The following is a 16080-nucleotide window of genomic DNA, read 5'->3' as shown; positions in this document are numbered from 1 at the left end:
AAGTCTCGACCTGTAAACACTCCAACGAGTAAGATAAAACATAAAGTCAAACAGATCAGAAAAAATTACATATTTTTAAGAAATGCTTTCTTAAAAAATATTTTCTGTTTTCTTTGTCAATTCTGTGCAATTTTTCAGCTTTAAGTGAAGAATGGAGGAAAATACAGTGGAAGTGAGTGTTTGATCCTGAATGGGCTTTTGTTGCCACGTAAATGTTGTAAATTAATTACTTGCAAAAATCGGTTGCTGTCAGCTGAATTTCCCATTCTCATTGGTGTTCATAGCATAGTCTCACCACTGTATCTGCACCACTATCAGTTTCACTTTCTTGACTTTAACTTCATAAATATTCTTCTTTGAACAGTGGCAAAACCAGTGATCTCCAGAGCATAAATAATTACCAGCCTCATAACTCTGAGCTCCAGCACCTCAGAATTCTTCTTCATGGACCCGTTGGTGCCGGCAAGTCCAGCTTCATCAACTCAGTTGATGCTCTTTTACAAGGCAGAATGGCCGCAAGTGCTTTGGCAGATGGAATTTCTGGAAAGAGCTTCACTAAAACAGTATGTTTTAATCTTAGTATGGTTTAGTCAAGATCATGCATTTTGTGCAATTTGTTAAACAAAAGTCATGCAATTTGTAACAAAACTAGTGGACTGAAACTAAACAGCTATAAAGCTGCACGTAGAACCAAGCTCACTTGTTTTTCCACTACAGCACAGTAAAGATTAGCACTTAGAGGTCTTAGGATGTGGTCTGCTCTTGCGTGACAGATGGGTTTTTTTAATTTTTTGCTTCTTGAATCTTTGTCTGAAGTTTAGTTTCACTTTACTTTTCTCCATAGTTGTTCTCACAGATATCAGCCTTATACTAAACCAGAAACCAGCTTTGTAGTCTTCAGTGATTAGGTGACCCTGTTATCAGAATCGTTAAAACCTTCTGTTTTACAGTATGAAACTTTCAAAATCCACAAAGGAGGACCAGGAACTTTTTATCCTTTTGCCTTCACTGACATCATGGGCCTTGAGAAGGACACAGGAGTTATGCTGGAAGACATCATACTAGCCATGAATGGGCACGTGAAGGATGGTTACACGGTATCATGAAGTTTAAGGTATTTTTGCAGACACTATTTGATGGTGTATACAATGACACGATTTAATTATGCCTTTAAATAACACATACGGTGTATTTAAAAGTTAGATTTAAAAATCAGAGGAGGAGATACATTTGTTCCAACGGGGATCAAAGTCTGGCAGAGGCATGGACATGTAAACCAGGAGGGGGCAATCCCTCGTTACCCTTGGGAGAAATTACACTGTGCATGTATATACATGTGAAACATTTTTATATACTTGTTTAACTGATTTGATTGTTTTCCAGGTCAGTCCTGAATCTATATTATCCGAACATGATCATAAGTACAACAAGGAGCCCACTCTAAATCACAAAGTTCATGTTTTAGTGTCTGTGATCGATGCCAACAAAATAAAACTCATGAGTGATGATATAATAAAAAAGATGAGGACTGTCAGACTTGCAGCCAGGGACATGGGTAAGAGCCAAGCGTGGTTATAGGATAAACCCAAAATGAATTAAATAAGCTGACAAACATCACTTCAGCTCTGATATTCTTTAATATTCTGTGTATTGACAGGAATTCCCCAAATGGCAATTCTCACCAAAATTGATGAAGCCTGTCCAGAAGTTAAAAAAACATATAAGAAATGTGTATAAGAGCACCTGGTTGAAGGAACAGGTACTTTTCTAGCGGTAAATTTTTTAAAACGTTTTAAATTTTCAGTATTTATAAGTATAAGTTTAATTCAAGTAAATTTTAAGTAAAATAAATGCTAACAAAGGTTAAACTGTTGAAATTTAGATGGAGATAGTGAGTGTGATATCAGGTATTCCACTGTACTGCATCTTTCCTGTCAAGAACTACCACTCTGAGATCCAAACAGATGATGACATCGACACACTGATACTGGCTGCTCTGAAGCAGATGATCAACTTTGGAGAGGACTACGTCAACAAATAGAATAGAATAACAGAAAACAGCGAAATAAATAAATAAAACACATAAAACATAAAATTAAAACAGCCCTATGTTAAAACAAAAACAAGATAAAACAGCATCGAATCACCTAAAAACAACTAAAATAAAAAACCAACGTCTCACGTGGTGTCAAAGGCCAGGGTAAAGAGGTGGATTTTCAAGAGTGACTTAAAAACAGATAAAGAACTGGCCTGTCTAATCTCTAAAGGAAGCGTTTGGGAGCTGCTACAGCAAAAGCACGATCTCCTCTAAGTTTACGCCCAGTCCTGGGTATCTTCAGGAGCAGCTGATCAGCTGACCTGAGAGAGCGGGTGGGTGTATAAGGCTGTAGCAGCTCAGAGAGATAAGATGGAGCTAGGCCATGGAGAGCTTTAAAAGTAAATAAAAGAATTTTAAAATGAATCCTAAAAGAAATGGGCAGCCAGTGAAGTGAAGCTAAAACAGGGGAAATGTGCTCAAACTTTCGAGTGCCTGTTAAAAGACGAGCTGCGGCATTTTGCACCCTCTGTAGATGACTAATATATAATGCACTGACCCCAATATAAACATACAACAGAGCAGCATGACGTTGAAGATAAGGACAGGGCATAAACAGGCATTAAGAGTGAGAGAACAAATACACAGATTACACAGTTTTGAAATTAAAGTGACTGCACTGAAAAAAAGGGACTGGCCATCTCTTGGATTTATGTAAGCATCTTGCATGTATTTAACACAATTGCCACATGTTTTAAAATTAAATGTAACTACATAGTGTAAAAACTACATGATGTGCAGAAAGGGTGTATTAAGTTGTTCATATCATGTTCAGGTGAAGTAAGTCAATAATATAGCAATGTTAAATCTTGTGAAACCACGCGTGATTTCATCTTGCGGGCTTTGGATCGTGGTTTAAAAAAGGCATCCTTCTCAGTCAAGTCGAGCAGCCAACTCTACGTTTTTTGGTATGTCTTGATTTTTTGAATTAATATTTACCATATTTCAGCCAAATGTACAGGGTGGGCCATTTATATGGATACACCGTAATAACATGGGAATGGTTGGTGATATTAAAGTCCTGTTTGTGGCACATTAGTATATGTGAGGGGGCAAACTCCTCAAGATGGGTGGTGACCATGGTGGCCATTTAGAAGTCGGCCATCTTGGATATTACTTTTGTTTTTTCAATAGGAAGAGGGCCATGTGACACATCAAACTTATTGGTAATGTCACAAGAAAAATAATGGTGTGCTTGGTTTCAACGTAACTTTATTCTTTCACGAGTTATTTACAAGTTTCTGACCACTTATAAAATGTGTTCAATGTGCTGCCCATTGTGTTGGATTGTCAATGCAACCCTCTTCTCCCACTCTTCACACACTGATAGCAACACGGCAGGAGAAATGCCAGCACAGACATCCAGTATCCGTAGTTTCAGGTGCTGCACATCTTGTATCTTCACACTATAGACAATTGCCTTCAGATGACCCCAAAGATAAAGGTCTAAGGTGGTCAGATCAGGAGACCTTGGGGGCCACTCAACTAGCCCACGACGACGACCGTGCATGTGTGCATGCTTGCAGAAGGAACGTCAAGGCAGACAATCAGCTTTCTTTTTCTTTCTTTTTTTCTTTTGACAAGAAGTGTAGCTCATACATTGCGATAAATGTATTCTGCTACATCTGCTAATGAGAGAACATGTTTTTCATCACAAAGACTGTGATATGCAGCATCGTTAAAGTGTCACTTCAGTAATGCTGGACGGCATCGTCTTGAGCCGTCTGTTGTAGTGATTTGACACATTATAAGTAAAATTGAAGCACACAATCCCGTCGCACAACATTAACATTTATTTATATACAAAATAAAAATGCTTTTTTCCTTTTAAGCAGAAAAGAAGAAAAAAAAATTGCCTCAACAAAATGGCACTTTGGGCACCCACCAGGAAAGGGGCGGGTGCTCAAACCCCTCCCGTTTTGAAGAAAGACTGGGTTTGTGCTGCTGGATTATCATCTTTAGGTTGGTGTTTAAGTGGATCAGAAAGTGTGGAACAACCTTTAAGACTTCAGTGAGAGAATTTTGTTTTTAAAGCACAAAAAAACAACAAATGTTCAAGTTACATCAACCCAACAAAACCATTCTCTGGCATTAACATCAGCACAATAACTGTTTGCTGCGAGCTTCATGCCTCCAGTAGGTGTAAAGTGTGGGTGGCTCATTTTAGTCCACTAGTAATCTTAGCTGTAGGGAAAACAGTTTGTGTGGAGAACAAAGGAGTGATATCCTTTGTTCTATTGGTACTATATGAAGTATAAAGTAACCCCTGAATATCACCAGAAGTCCCCAAAATACTGACCATTTCCAGGTTTGCAAATTGCAAATCCAAACAATGCAAAATTGTTCATTATCACAAAATATACAAAGTGTAAAGTACAAAAACTATGCAGTACAAATCTGTGAAGCAGAACTGTCGGCTTGCACACTTTTCCTCAGTTCAAAACCGCTTATATACTGTGTTTAATACTGTATGAACTGCATAACGCTGTTTGATAGTCCCAGCCAGCATGAAAAGCATTAGCATCTCTTTAGGTCTGAACCTGGTGGCTTTCCTGGTGATTGTATTCTCCTACTCCAGTATGTTCTGCTCCATCTTTAAAACCGGCATCAATGCCACCGACCGGAGGAGCAGACTGCACAGAGATGTAGCTGTGACCAGCAGGTTTTTCTTCATCGTGTTCTCTGATGCCCTCTGCTGGATTCCTATACTTTTGGTGAAAGTCCTCCCGCTGCTGGAGGTGGAGATACCTGGTAAGAAGTGAAACAGCTGCCTTATAGTATCTTAGAGGTTTTACATGGATTTTTAATATAGGTCACTGTGTTACTTTATAGAATAGTTTGCTGAAAAGCATCAGCACAGTTATATTTCTCTAAATGTCAATCGCTTGTGAAATGTTTCCTTCCTCAGGATACCATCTCCAGCTGGGTTGTCATCTTCATCCTCCCCATCAACAGTGCCTTCAACCCCATCCTGTACACCTTGACCACCAGAGAGCAGGTGGACGTTTTACTCTGTCACTGGCAGAGGAGACATACATTAAAGAAAGACGGCAAAAGCCTTACCTCGTCCAGATCTTTATGGAGACGTCACAGGGTCTGTGCTACCAGCCACCCGTTTACCTCCAGCAGGTGTCACTTATAAGCACAGAATCTCACTATGCCTGATGATGTATTTGTAGAGATACAGCATTTTGTAAGCTACTTTTTATTGTTTTACTCCATCTTTAAGAATAAAGTGTGCTTCAGCAAGACTTCAACAGACGTTTGCTTGGAAATAATTAGCAGTCACTGTGCCGTCTCATCGCGCTCTGACATTTATAAAATGTGATGACAACCCCAGAAACAAACACCAACCACCCTCAGCAGATGACTGTCTCATCATACCGTTCAAGCTACGTGTTGACTTTATGTTTGCAATGAAATTTGAAATGAAACCATTTCCATTTATTCACTTATGTTCCTCCTTCTTCATAAGGTGATACAGGTACATCCTGGAGAGTCACGTAGAGGCAGACATCCACCACTGTTCACATTCACACTCACATCCAGGGTAGAATCACCAAATATCCTAAAATCAATATATTTGGTCCCAGATAGTGGTTTTACAGCTTTTTTTCTACTGATAAAGACCTGGCTCCCCCCCCCCTAATTTCCAGTGAAAACATAACTTTTCTTGGAAATTAACAAAAACCATCTTTTTTAATGTCTGGGCAATGAGCTACCTAAGCTTTTTATGTAATTTTACACATTTATTTCTTACTATCGAAGCCCCAAAAGTCATTCTGTCAGATTTATTTTATTTATTAGCATTTCTTTATCATGTAGAAAGAGATGCACAATTTAAATTGCACTTCTTAGTAATCTATTATATAGGAGGGAATAAATGTGCAGTTAACTTCTTTAAACCGATAGAAAAGGGAGTTTCAGTTAAGATGAAAGTGAGCTATATGTGGCCCATGATGTAAAATGTGTTTTTCATCCCTGCCTTAAAATTCCTTAAGTCAATCAAGAAAAGTGTTTAGATGACTCTTGTAAAATGCACACATAGATCCTAACCCATCACTGTGGTGAACTTTTTATGAAATTTAGAAGCTGTGGGACAAACACAGGGGGACTGGCAAATACCAGTGACACAATATTAATGAATCACATGTTTTTATATACAGATTAGAAAAATATTTCTAATCAATTTAAATGAAGAATGAAGTAATACATTTATTCAATTTAAAAGCATAATAAGTAATGTTTTTTGTGTCGTATGTTGAGGACTTTGTATTTTTTGTATTTCTAGCTTCATTTTTGTTTTAGATGTTTTAGGTTGTATGGTTGATAGTGTAGCAAGATTACTTTTGTAAAAGACACTCTGTTATCAATGGGAGTTCTTGGTAAAAAAAAAAAAAAAAGGTAATAATAATCATGATCCAAAAATGAAGGTGTTTCACCTCCATATTACAGGGAGTGCAGAATTATTAGGCAATTGAGTATTTTGTCCACATCATCCTCTTCATGTTGTCTTACTCCAAGCTGTATAGGCTCGAAAGCCTACTACCAATTAAGCATATTAGGTGATGTGCATCTCTGTAATGAGAAGGGGTGTGGTCTAATGACATCAACACCCTATATCAGGTGTGCATAATTATTAGGCAATGTCCTTTCCTTTGGCAAAATGGGTCAAAAGAAGGACTTGACAGGCTCAGAAAAGTCAAAAATAGTGAGATATCTTGCAGAGGGATGCAGCAGTCTCAAAATTGCAAAGCTTCTGAAGCGTGATCATCGAACAATCAAGCGTTTCATTCAAAATAGTCAACAGGGTCGCAAGAAGCGTGTGGAAAAACCAAGGCGCAAAATAACTGCCCATGAACTGAGCAAAGTCAAGCGTGCAGCTGCCAAGATGCCACTTGCCACCAGTTTGGCCATATTTCAGAGCTGCAACATCACTGGAGTGCCCAAAAGCACAAGGTGTGCAATACTCAGAGACATGGCCAAGGTAAGAAAGGCTGAAAGACGACCACCACTGAACAAGACACACAAGCTGAAACGTCAAGACTGGGCCAAGAAATATCTCAAGACTGGTTTTTCTAAAACTACTTCCAAAAAAATTCAGCTTTGATATTAATGAGTTTTTTGGGTTCATTGAGAACATGGTTGTTGTTCAATAATAAAATTATTCCTCAAAAATACAACTTGCCTAATAAGTCTGCACTCCCTGTAAAATCACACTTCGTGCACAGCTCTCTCTCTCTCTCTCTCTGTACTTCAACAACAGTTTCCCGTCTAAAAATCTGTTTTCTTCATTATTCGCTTGCTTGTTACGCACAAGTCTACCGTTGTTTACAGCGCTGTCGGCCGCTGTTTTTTTTCCCTTTTACTTACTTCCAAAAAGAAAACCTAATTTCTGCCGTTCAATAGGCTTCTGAACAAATTTAAACTTTTTAAAATTATGCAAAATGCAAAAAGCTTAACTGTGTCTCTAATAAAACCGCTGTAACTTCAGAGGTGATGTTTATATGTTGATTAATGGTTTTCTTTCGTTTTTGATGTACTGCAGAATATTTTTTTATAAAATCCCAGGCCAGGAAAACCTTCATGTTTTTCTGTGTTTTATCTTCAGCTACTTTGACACAAAGGCATCTGCTGTGATGCTCACACCTTTGATAAAGTCTTGCGAGTGTCAGCTTCCTTTTTATAGATACAAAAATATGTTAATGTACTGATCTGAATTATAATATTTCTGACTGTCTGAGGCAAAATTTCCCAGATTCAAATCAAATTGAATCGAATCAAATCAAATCAAATCAAATCAAATTGAATCGAATCGTGGATCAAATCGATTCGAGACCTTGTGAATCGGAATTAAATCGATTCTAGAAATCAGTGACGATACCCAGCCCTAATTTAAATAACCTTTATCAGATTTGATGGTTTTGTTACAGACTTCTCAAAAAGTGTTTTGCTTTTCTTTCACAAATGTGGGGATTCAATTGTGTTAAAATGTACAAAACAGTGATGTCATGTTCTGTGACGAGGACCCAGGCACAGAGAGACTTGATGCATTTAAGAATCTTATGATTTAATAAAGAAATTTGCAGACTTGCACAGAGATGGTAAAATTATGATGACTGATAACGGAGACGAAGACAACAGACGATGAGGACAGGGAGGAACAGGGGTTTAAATGCACCAAAGTGACAGTCAGAGAGAACTCGGGACAACATTTAAGGATGCAGGGACTGACAGAGACAGGTTTATCTTGCCTGGCTGGGCAGCTCTCTGGGTGCTCAGCACCCCCAAAGCTCTGATCCTAGAATTGCCCCTGAATTTCAGTACCGTCCCGGTGCTGGTAATTTTTCTTATACAGTTGAGGCCTTATCTCTGTACCATTAGTTAATTCCAGAGGTCTTCAAGTTATTTTTTTTTGCCCTTTAAGCAAACAGTATTATTAAAGTACTTCATGACTGGGCCAAGTGTCCTCTTTTTGGAAATCAAAATATGGTCATCCTAGTATAATATGAAAGCAGTATAGTTTTCTTACACAATTACATGTCTGTTCAAAGGTTGATAGATACAAGAGCAAAACACAAAAACTGAAAGCCAAGTCTACAAAGCAGGGTAAATGCTTTAGCCAAGGAAATGAGAATCAGCATGCAAAGAATTACTCTGACATTCTTGTTCAGACCCAAAAGTCATTTTAACACAACAATAAACAAGGTTCAGCAGGTCTGCAGTTTGTTAACGTAGTCCTCTCCAAAGTTGATCATCTGCTTCAGAGCAGCCAGTATCAGTGTGTCGACGTCATCATCTGTTTGGATCTCAGAGTGGTAGTTCTTGACAGGAAAGATGCAGTACAGTGGAATACCTGATGTCGCACTCACTAGCTCCATCTAAATTTCAACAGTTTAACATTTGTTAGCATTTATTTTACTTAAAATTTACTTGAATTAAACTGTTGGTAAAAAATAAATAAATATTCCAGCTAAATACTGAAAATTACCACTAGAAAAGTACCTGTTCCTTCAACCAGGTGCTCTTATACACATTTCGTATATATTTTTTGACTTCTGGACAGGCTTCATCAATTTTGGTGAGAATTGCCATTTGGGGAATTCCTGTCAATACACAGAATATTAAAGAATATCAGAGTTGGTGATGTTTGTCAGCTTATTTAATTCATTTTGGGTTTATCCTATAACCACGCTTGGCTCTTACCCATGTCCCTGGCTGCAAGTCTGACAGTCCTCATCTGTTTTATTATATCATCATCCATAAGTTTTATTTTGTTGGCATCGATCACAGACACTAAAACATGAACTTTGTCATTTAGAGTGGGCTCCTTGTTGTACTTATGATCGTGTTCAGATAATGAAGATTGAGGATTGAACTGGAAAACAATGAAGTTAATTAAACTAAACAAGTATACGCAAATGTTTCACACACACATATACACATATGTATGTATATACATATGTGTATGTATGTATATATATATATATATATCTATATACACACACGTGTTTTTGGAAATCTAACTTTTAAATACACCGTATGTGTTATTTAAAGGCATAATTAAATTGTGTCATTGGATACACCATCAAATAGTGTCTGCAAAAATGCCTTAAACTTCATGATACCGTGTAACCATCCTTCACGTGCCCCTTCATGGCCAGTATGATGTCTTCCAGCATAACTCCTGTGTCCTTCTCAAGGCCCATGATGTCAGTGAAGGCAAAAGGATAAAAAGTTCCTGGTCCTCCTTTTTGGATTTTGAAAGTTTCATACTGTAAAACAAAAGGTTTTAACGATTCTGATAACAGGGTCACCTAATCACTGAAGACTACAAAGCTGGTTTCTGGTTTAGTATAAGGCTGATATCTGTGAGAACAACTATGGAGAAAAGTAAAGTGAAACTAAACTTCAGACAAAGATTCAAGAAGCAAAAAATAAAAAAACCCCATCTGTCACGCAAGAGCAGACCAAATCCTAAGACCTCTAAGTGCTAATCTTTACTGTGCTCTAGTGGAAAAACAAGAGACCTTGGTTCTACGTGCAGCTTTATAGCTGTTTAGTTTCAGTCCCCTAGTTTTGTTACAAATTGCATGACTTTTGTTTAACAAATTGCACAAAATACATGAGCTTGACTAAACCATACTAGGATTAAAACATACTGTTTTAGTGAAGCTCTTTCCAGAAATTCCATCTGCCAAAGCTCTTGCAGCCATTCTGCCTTGTAAAAGAGCATCAACTGAGTTGATGAAGCTGGACTTGCCGGCACCAACGGGTCCATGAAGAAGAATTCTGAGGTGCTGGAGCTCAGAGTTATAAGGCTGGTAATTATTTATGCTCTGGAGATCATTGGTTTTGCCACTGTTCAAAGAAGAATATTTATGTAGTTAAAGTCAAGAAAGTGAAACTGATAGTGGTGCAGATACAGTGGTGAGACTATGCTATGAACACCAATGAGAATGGGAAATTCAGCTGACAGCAACCGATTTTTGCAAGTAGATGATTTAAGACGTTTACGTGGCAACAAAAGCACATTAAGAGTCAAATACTCACGTCCACCCCATTTTCCTCCATTCTTCACTTAAAGCTGAAAACATGCACAGAATTGACAAAAAAACTGAAAATACATTTTAAAGAAAGCAATGACTGATAATACGTAATTCTTTCTGATCTGTTTGACTTTATTGTGTTATGTATTATCTTACTCGGAGTGTTTACAGGTCGAGACTTTTGTCCTCCCATTGCTGTAAAACATTATAGCACAATAATACATCCATACATATGCATTGAAACATTTAGAACATAACACTCTTTGCCCAAAATCATTTGTGTCGTATTGTACTGTGTTGTGCTGCTCTACTCCCATGTTCTGGACCAGAAAACAGGGTTTGATCTTTCGTTTCACTCTATAATACTGAAGTCATTTTTGTACGAAGGTTTGAACTTTGAGAGCGTTTAAACAAGAGAGAAACGTGAAAATGTTGATGCCTGTCTGATAAAAGTGTATAAAGCATGGACTGAGGGATTTTACAGCCTTAAAACATCTATAATAATTGTAAAAAATAAAGTTCGCTACTTCGCGGATTTCACCTATCGTGGGTTATTATTAGAACGTAACACCTGCGATAAACGAGGGAACACTGTAATTTCATAAAATCATTACTCACCTACAAAGAAAGTCTAATATTGTTTTCTTTTGTCTTTAAAATTTCACTGGAAAATAGAAAATAGAAATAAAAGGTTGAGAGAGAAAGAAAGGAAGCAATTTTAGGTAGCACCACCAAATATAACTAAATAACAATAATAAATTACACTGTTGTGAAAAAATTACAAATACGACAGAGGTGCTCATCACTGTTATATGTTCAAGTGCATAGTGTGGAGCATGTCATAAGGCCTTGAGGCAATTAGATGTAAAACACAATATTTATGAATTTTTTAATTTGTAAATTGGTCATATTTGACCCGAATAGGACAGAATATTTGGTATACATATTCAGTAATGCGCATACATTCTTACATATATTTATTCTTATAATTCTCATATTCCTATTCTTATATTTTGCCTTGTTCTTGTGTTTCTTGTATTTTGCACACGTCTGTTGCTGTTGAAAAATGAAACATTTTTAGGTAGCACCACCAATTGTAACTGAATAACAATAATCAATTACATTGTTATGAAAAAAAATACAAATGTATAAAAAGGAATAGAAAGACTAGAAAGAAAATGTAACTTCATTGAAATGCAAAGAATAATGTCAAAGTTATTCTGAAAGTCATTACCTTCTCCTGTGTGGCTCTGGACTGTCTGACTGCAGTGGGGGCAGACAGAGCTCATTTATACTGTTCTTGCTACTTTCACCTTTCTTATCATAATTTTACTTTTACTTTCTTTTTTATTGATGTTGACTCAGTTTACTGTATACCACATTACTTGACTTCACATCACTGGAACTTTCACTACTTTTCACTTAAGATAAGATAACATGAGATGAGATGAGATGAGATAAGATTAGATTAGATTAGATTAGATTAGATTAGACTTTGATTCCACAACGCTGAAATTGCGTTACCCCAGCTCAGGTACAGATGGCAGATGATAAATACAAAAATACAAATAAAATACAAACAAATACAAAATAAGTAAGATAATAAACTATATACAACGGTAGCATACACAGAATGTGATTATTGATAGAGGGTTGTGGAAATATGCAAGACATAAATAAAAGTATTCTACCACTGCTATTACTATGTAAGTAATAGATGTCTACAAATATCTATAAGTATAGACATGTGCATGCACACAAGACGTCCATACTAAATATACATATGCATACATACACATACACATATATCTATACCTGCACACGTCCATACATATAAAAGGTGCATGTGCATGAAGTATCACCATGGATATGCAAGGGAGCGGTCTCTTCGCTGTAACTTCCTTTTGCACGTTTAGAAACCACAAGTTTCTGCTCTTCTGCTCTTTTGCACCTATAGAGCAACTTGAGAAGAGGTTGCGCCATGTATGGTGTGACAGGAGATGACACACACACAGACACACTTGCTCACATACGCTTGCCTTGTCACGTATTTAGCTGAACTGTGTGTAAGCCAGTGGTTTGGACTTGCTTGACAGGCTGTCATATGTGGTTTACCAACCTGTTCTCACTCCCGACGCATAAAATACTGACGATTTGTCACGTCCCTTAACTTCTCAACGGAACAGGGTGCTCGCCTGGTACCCTATCAGCCCATCCGGGGAGCCGTCACGGTCCCAGCTCCAAACCCAGGCCCCGACTTGGTCTCGGAGACGGCTGGGGGACCCGTAACACATATTTGACGACAGTGTCGCCTTCTCCAACGCCTCATAGGCCTTGTTATGGACACACAGGTTGCTGAGGAAAGCTAACCACTCAGGTGGGGGCTGTGCGGCATGTTGGGAGCGGCTAGTTGTCTCCCATCGTGTCTCGGGAGCACGTGTTGCCAGTTAAGATGTAAAACTGTGTATCTGCCAGAGGTGGGTCGAGTATTCAAAAATTGTACTCAAGTAAGAGTAGCATTACTGTAAAATATTATTACTCAAGTAAAAGTGAAAAGTAGTCATCAAAAAAGTCACTCAAGTAAGAGTAAAAAAGTAGTTGCTGAAAAGACTACTCAAGTAGTGAGTAACTAATGTCCAATTTTTTTTTAAATAAATGCTATCAGACAAACAAAAATAAAAAAATATACACATTTTAGTATTTTCAAATAGAATATGTGTAAAAACATCAACAAAATAAGGCACAACAATTCTAATTTCAGTTTTTCACAACATAAAGCCTTTTTAACCAATATCTACAGTCAATAATATAAATATAAACAGTGCAAACCATTTCCAGTGACAAGATATGCTGTAAACTTTATATTCATTTTTGCTCCAAATGGCACAGCAGCCTTAGAAAAAACATTAGAACAAGGCAATTTCAACATATGTAAATACAAGGCAGCTCAGTTTACCATAAATTGTATGGGTGTGCGTCTATTTCTGCATATTTAGCAAAAATGTGCCATTTCTTCACTCAGTGAAGTGATGGTTAAGCTTCAGCAGCAGTTTGCTCTCAAGGTTCTTTCTGTGAAGCTGTAACTATTTACTGTTTAACTGTTTGTGCAAAACACATTGCTAGTATTAACTGAACTCCCAAAACAGAGCTACCCAAATCACTTAAATTACACAGTTGAAAGCACATGTTTATTGTTTGTGTATTTATACACAACTACTCATATATATTCAAATAATCAAAAAATAAAAAAAGTTCATTTTCCTTTTACTACCACACACCAAATCCGGTCCGTGGTACTTCCTGGCTTGTTCAGCCACTAGGTAACAAAAGCTCAACACTGCCAATAGCATCCTGGAGCACTTCCGTTGTGTTTTGGAGTTTGTACATGTTTTTGTTAGGATGCCTGGGTCGTTGACCCAGGGTATTTGAGTTTCTTATATTATTTATACTTTCTAGTCTTTGGTTTCTTTGAGTTCTGTCTTATGGTTTATGTCTCTGTCTTCTTTAGTTGCTCTGTCTCCCCTATCACCTGTATCCCCTTGTCTAGTTCACGTCTCTGTGTATCCTTAGTTCCTATATCCCCGTGTTCAGTCAGTGTTTGTGTCTGCCCTGGTCCCACGTCTCTGTTCCCTCTGTGGTGCCTGCCTGGGAGTCTGTGTTATGTTTCCTGTTTTACTTTGAAAGTCCATGTCTGATGTTAATGTGTCTGGTTTTGCTTCCCCTTGTCTCGTTAGGCCTGATTTGCCCCAGCTGTGTTTCCCTCCTGTTACCCATTCCCTGATTGCTCCTTCTGTGTATTTAAGCCCTGTGTTTCTCTGTGTCCGTGTCGCGATCTACTGTTTACGTTGCTGTGTGTTTTGTCAATCCGCCAGTGTTAGTTTATTTTTGACCTTTTTCCCCAGTTATGTTATGTTTGAGTTCAGCATTAAAGCTGTTTTGGTTTAAGTTCTGTCTCCGGAGTCTGCACCTTGGGTCCTATTCCTGCCTGCACACAGCCACACCTAACAGTTTTGGAGGTTTCACGTGCTTCTGTATTTGCACGTGCTTCTGTATTTGTACGTGCTTCTGTATTTGTACGTGCTTTGTCTCTAGGGGCCACTGTAAATATACTTTTATTTATTCACTCCAGATAAAATGTAATAAACAAATTATATAATACAAAACAACTATTCACATTTCAACTTTTAACTATTTAAATTTTAAGCTTTTTCCTTTTAAGCAAATTTAAAGTGAAACAACACAAAACACTGCAAACCACAACACAATTAAATATAAATTAAAATATGAAAACAAAAAGAACATGCATATTCTCTGTCATATGGGCCCGCATGAATAAACTTTCTGAATCCTTTATCATCTGCAACTGATAATAGTTGTGGATGATTACTATACCTTTCTAATGTGACGTTGTTGTCCCTGGCTCTCTTTCTCTCTGCTCTGTTCCTGTGCTACTGCCAGTGTAACTACCGCCCCTCCCCCCGCTGCTCGCTCATGTGCGAAGTGAAGCCAAAATAAGTGTCATAGAGAGGGTGAGAGAGTAAAAAAAAAAATACATGGCTCCCAATAAGGAGCCGGCTCGCGTCGTTCACTTCAAAGATTCGGCTCTAAGAGCCGATTCGTTCGCGACCGACACATCACTAGTTGATAACTTTTTCATTAAGTTAAGACCTGATTTGTTTGAAATTCATAGCCAGTGCTCTGACACAGAGCCATCAACCTCCGAACGCAGAAAGAGCATAGAGTATCCAGAAAACACATTATATGCTGCGATAAATGCACTGCTCTAGTGTCCCCTCTCAGTGCCTTTCAGCGGCACGCAGCAGCAAACAGGTTGTCAGAGGCCGAGATGATGATTAAGTTTAACATTGTCTACAATATTGCCAAAGAGTGCCACTTTAAGCACTGTAAGCCCACGCACTTTTCCAGTAACTCACCTTTCTTGTAGAACTGTGCTTTAAATACAGAACTTTGTGTTGATAAGATTGTTAGTTAATCCTTTACAAATAAATATTGTCTGTATGGACAGCAATTAAAAAAAAGTGAACATGTAAAACTTTTGTGCTGGTGCAGCTAAGAAAAAAAGCGCACCAGTGTAACCCTGGCAAAAAGTTAGTCTAGAGCCCTGGCATTTGTAACCCTTTTCTGGAAAATTTCTCTCCATAGTACTTTGCATGGTATGTCACTCATCTTTTATGTGTATGTAGAAACGTATATAGGCAGACCTATGTTTTTTATTTTACTAATGCACAGCTGGGGAATTACCCAGAATCTTATAATATATTTATTTACTTTTCACTATCTAAATAGTTGCACACAAATCACTTTGCACATTTTTTAAACCTCAGTTATTTTTAATCATATTATTTAGAAAACTTTCGAGGCGACTTTTTCTCCATAAAACTGCCAACAATTTTACGCCGGTAGCATGATGTGACG

General features: G+C 37.7%; 2 protein-coding genes and 1 pseudogene across 4 annotated transcripts; 2 read left to right on the top strand and 1 right to left on the bottom strand.

Annotated features, from left to right (window-relative positions):
- The first annotated feature begins 245 nt into the window (after positions 1–245).
- Positions 246–2220, top strand: LOC146711219 (interferon-induced protein 44-like; annotated as a pseudogene). Its single transcript, XR_014920130.1, has 5 exons — positions 246–563; positions 951–1097; positions 1384–1555; positions 1658–1759; positions 1883–2220. The product of XR_014920130.1 is annotated as an interferon-induced protein 44-like (transcript).
- Positions 2221–3320: 1100 nt separating this feature from the next.
- Positions 3321–5304, top strand: LOC146711218 (uncharacterized). Its single transcript, XM_085455408.1, has 3 exons — positions 3321–4057; positions 4628–4846; positions 5004–5304. The coding sequence occupies exons 1-3, from the start codon at positions 3961–3963 to the stop codon at positions 5258–5260; spliced, it is 573 nt and encodes a 190-aa protein (XP_085311534.1). The 5' UTR covers positions 3321–3960; the 3' UTR covers positions 5261–5304.
- Positions 5305–8144: 2840 nt separating this feature from the next.
- On the bottom strand, positions 8145–11900 carry ifi44b (interferon induced protein 44b). Of its 2 annotated transcripts, XM_085453973.1 has the most exons (9): positions 11879–11900; positions 11263–11308; positions 10801–10839; positions 10649–10682; positions 10258–10456; positions 9724–9870; positions 9302–9473; positions 9101–9201; positions 8145–8976 (listed from the first exon to the last, which is right to left on the bottom strand). In XM_085453973.1, exons 3-9 carry the CDS (start codon positions 10835–10837, stop codon positions 8806–8808), a joined length of 861 nt encoding a protein of 286 aa, XP_085310099.1. In that variant the 5' UTR covers positions 10838–10839; positions 11263–11308; positions 11879–11900; the 3' UTR covers positions 8145–8805. The 2 variants fall into 2 exon arrangements, with proteins under 2 accessions (XP_085310099.1, XP_085310098.1); XM_085453972.1 differs by having other exon boundaries at positions 11263–11894.
- Positions 11901–16080: the final 4180 nt, after the last annotated feature.

The sequence above is a fragment of the Copadichromis virginalis genome, linkage group LG4, assembly GCF_057382275.1.
Source record: "Copadichromis virginalis isolate Kocher_CV1m ecotype Utaka linkage group LG4, C_Virginalis_male_GT1.1, whole genome shotgun sequence".
Lineage (NCBI taxonomy): Eukaryota > Metazoa > Chordata > Actinopteri > Cichliformes > Cichlidae > Copadichromis > Copadichromis virginalis.
This window is presented reverse-complemented; position numbering and strand designations above follow the sequence as displayed.

Coding starts and splice junctions, on each gene's coding strand:
- LOC146711218 (XM_085455408.1), top strand. CDS start 3,961: ATGGCACTTTGGGCACCCACCAGGAAAGGGGCGGGTGCTCAAACCCCT. Junction 4,058..4,627: donor TGCTGGATTATCATCTTTAG/GTTGGTGTTTAA, acceptor GCATCTCTTTAG/GTCTGAACCTGGTGGCTTTC. Junction 4,847..5,003: donor GCTGGAGGTGGAGATACCTG/GTAAGAAGTGAA, acceptor TTCCTTCCTCAG/GATACCATCTCCAGCTGGGT.
- ifi44b (XM_085453973.1), bottom strand. CDS start 10,837: ATGGGAGGACAAAAGTCTCGACCTGTAAACACTCCGA. Junction 10,683..10,800: donor TCGACCTGTAAACACTCCGA/GTAAGATAATAC, acceptor GCATGTTTTCAG/CTTTAAGTGAAGAATGGAGG. Junction 9,474..9,723: donor ACGTGAAGGATGGTTACACG/GTATCATGAAGT, acceptor ATTGTTTTCCAG/TTCAATCCTCAATCTTCATT.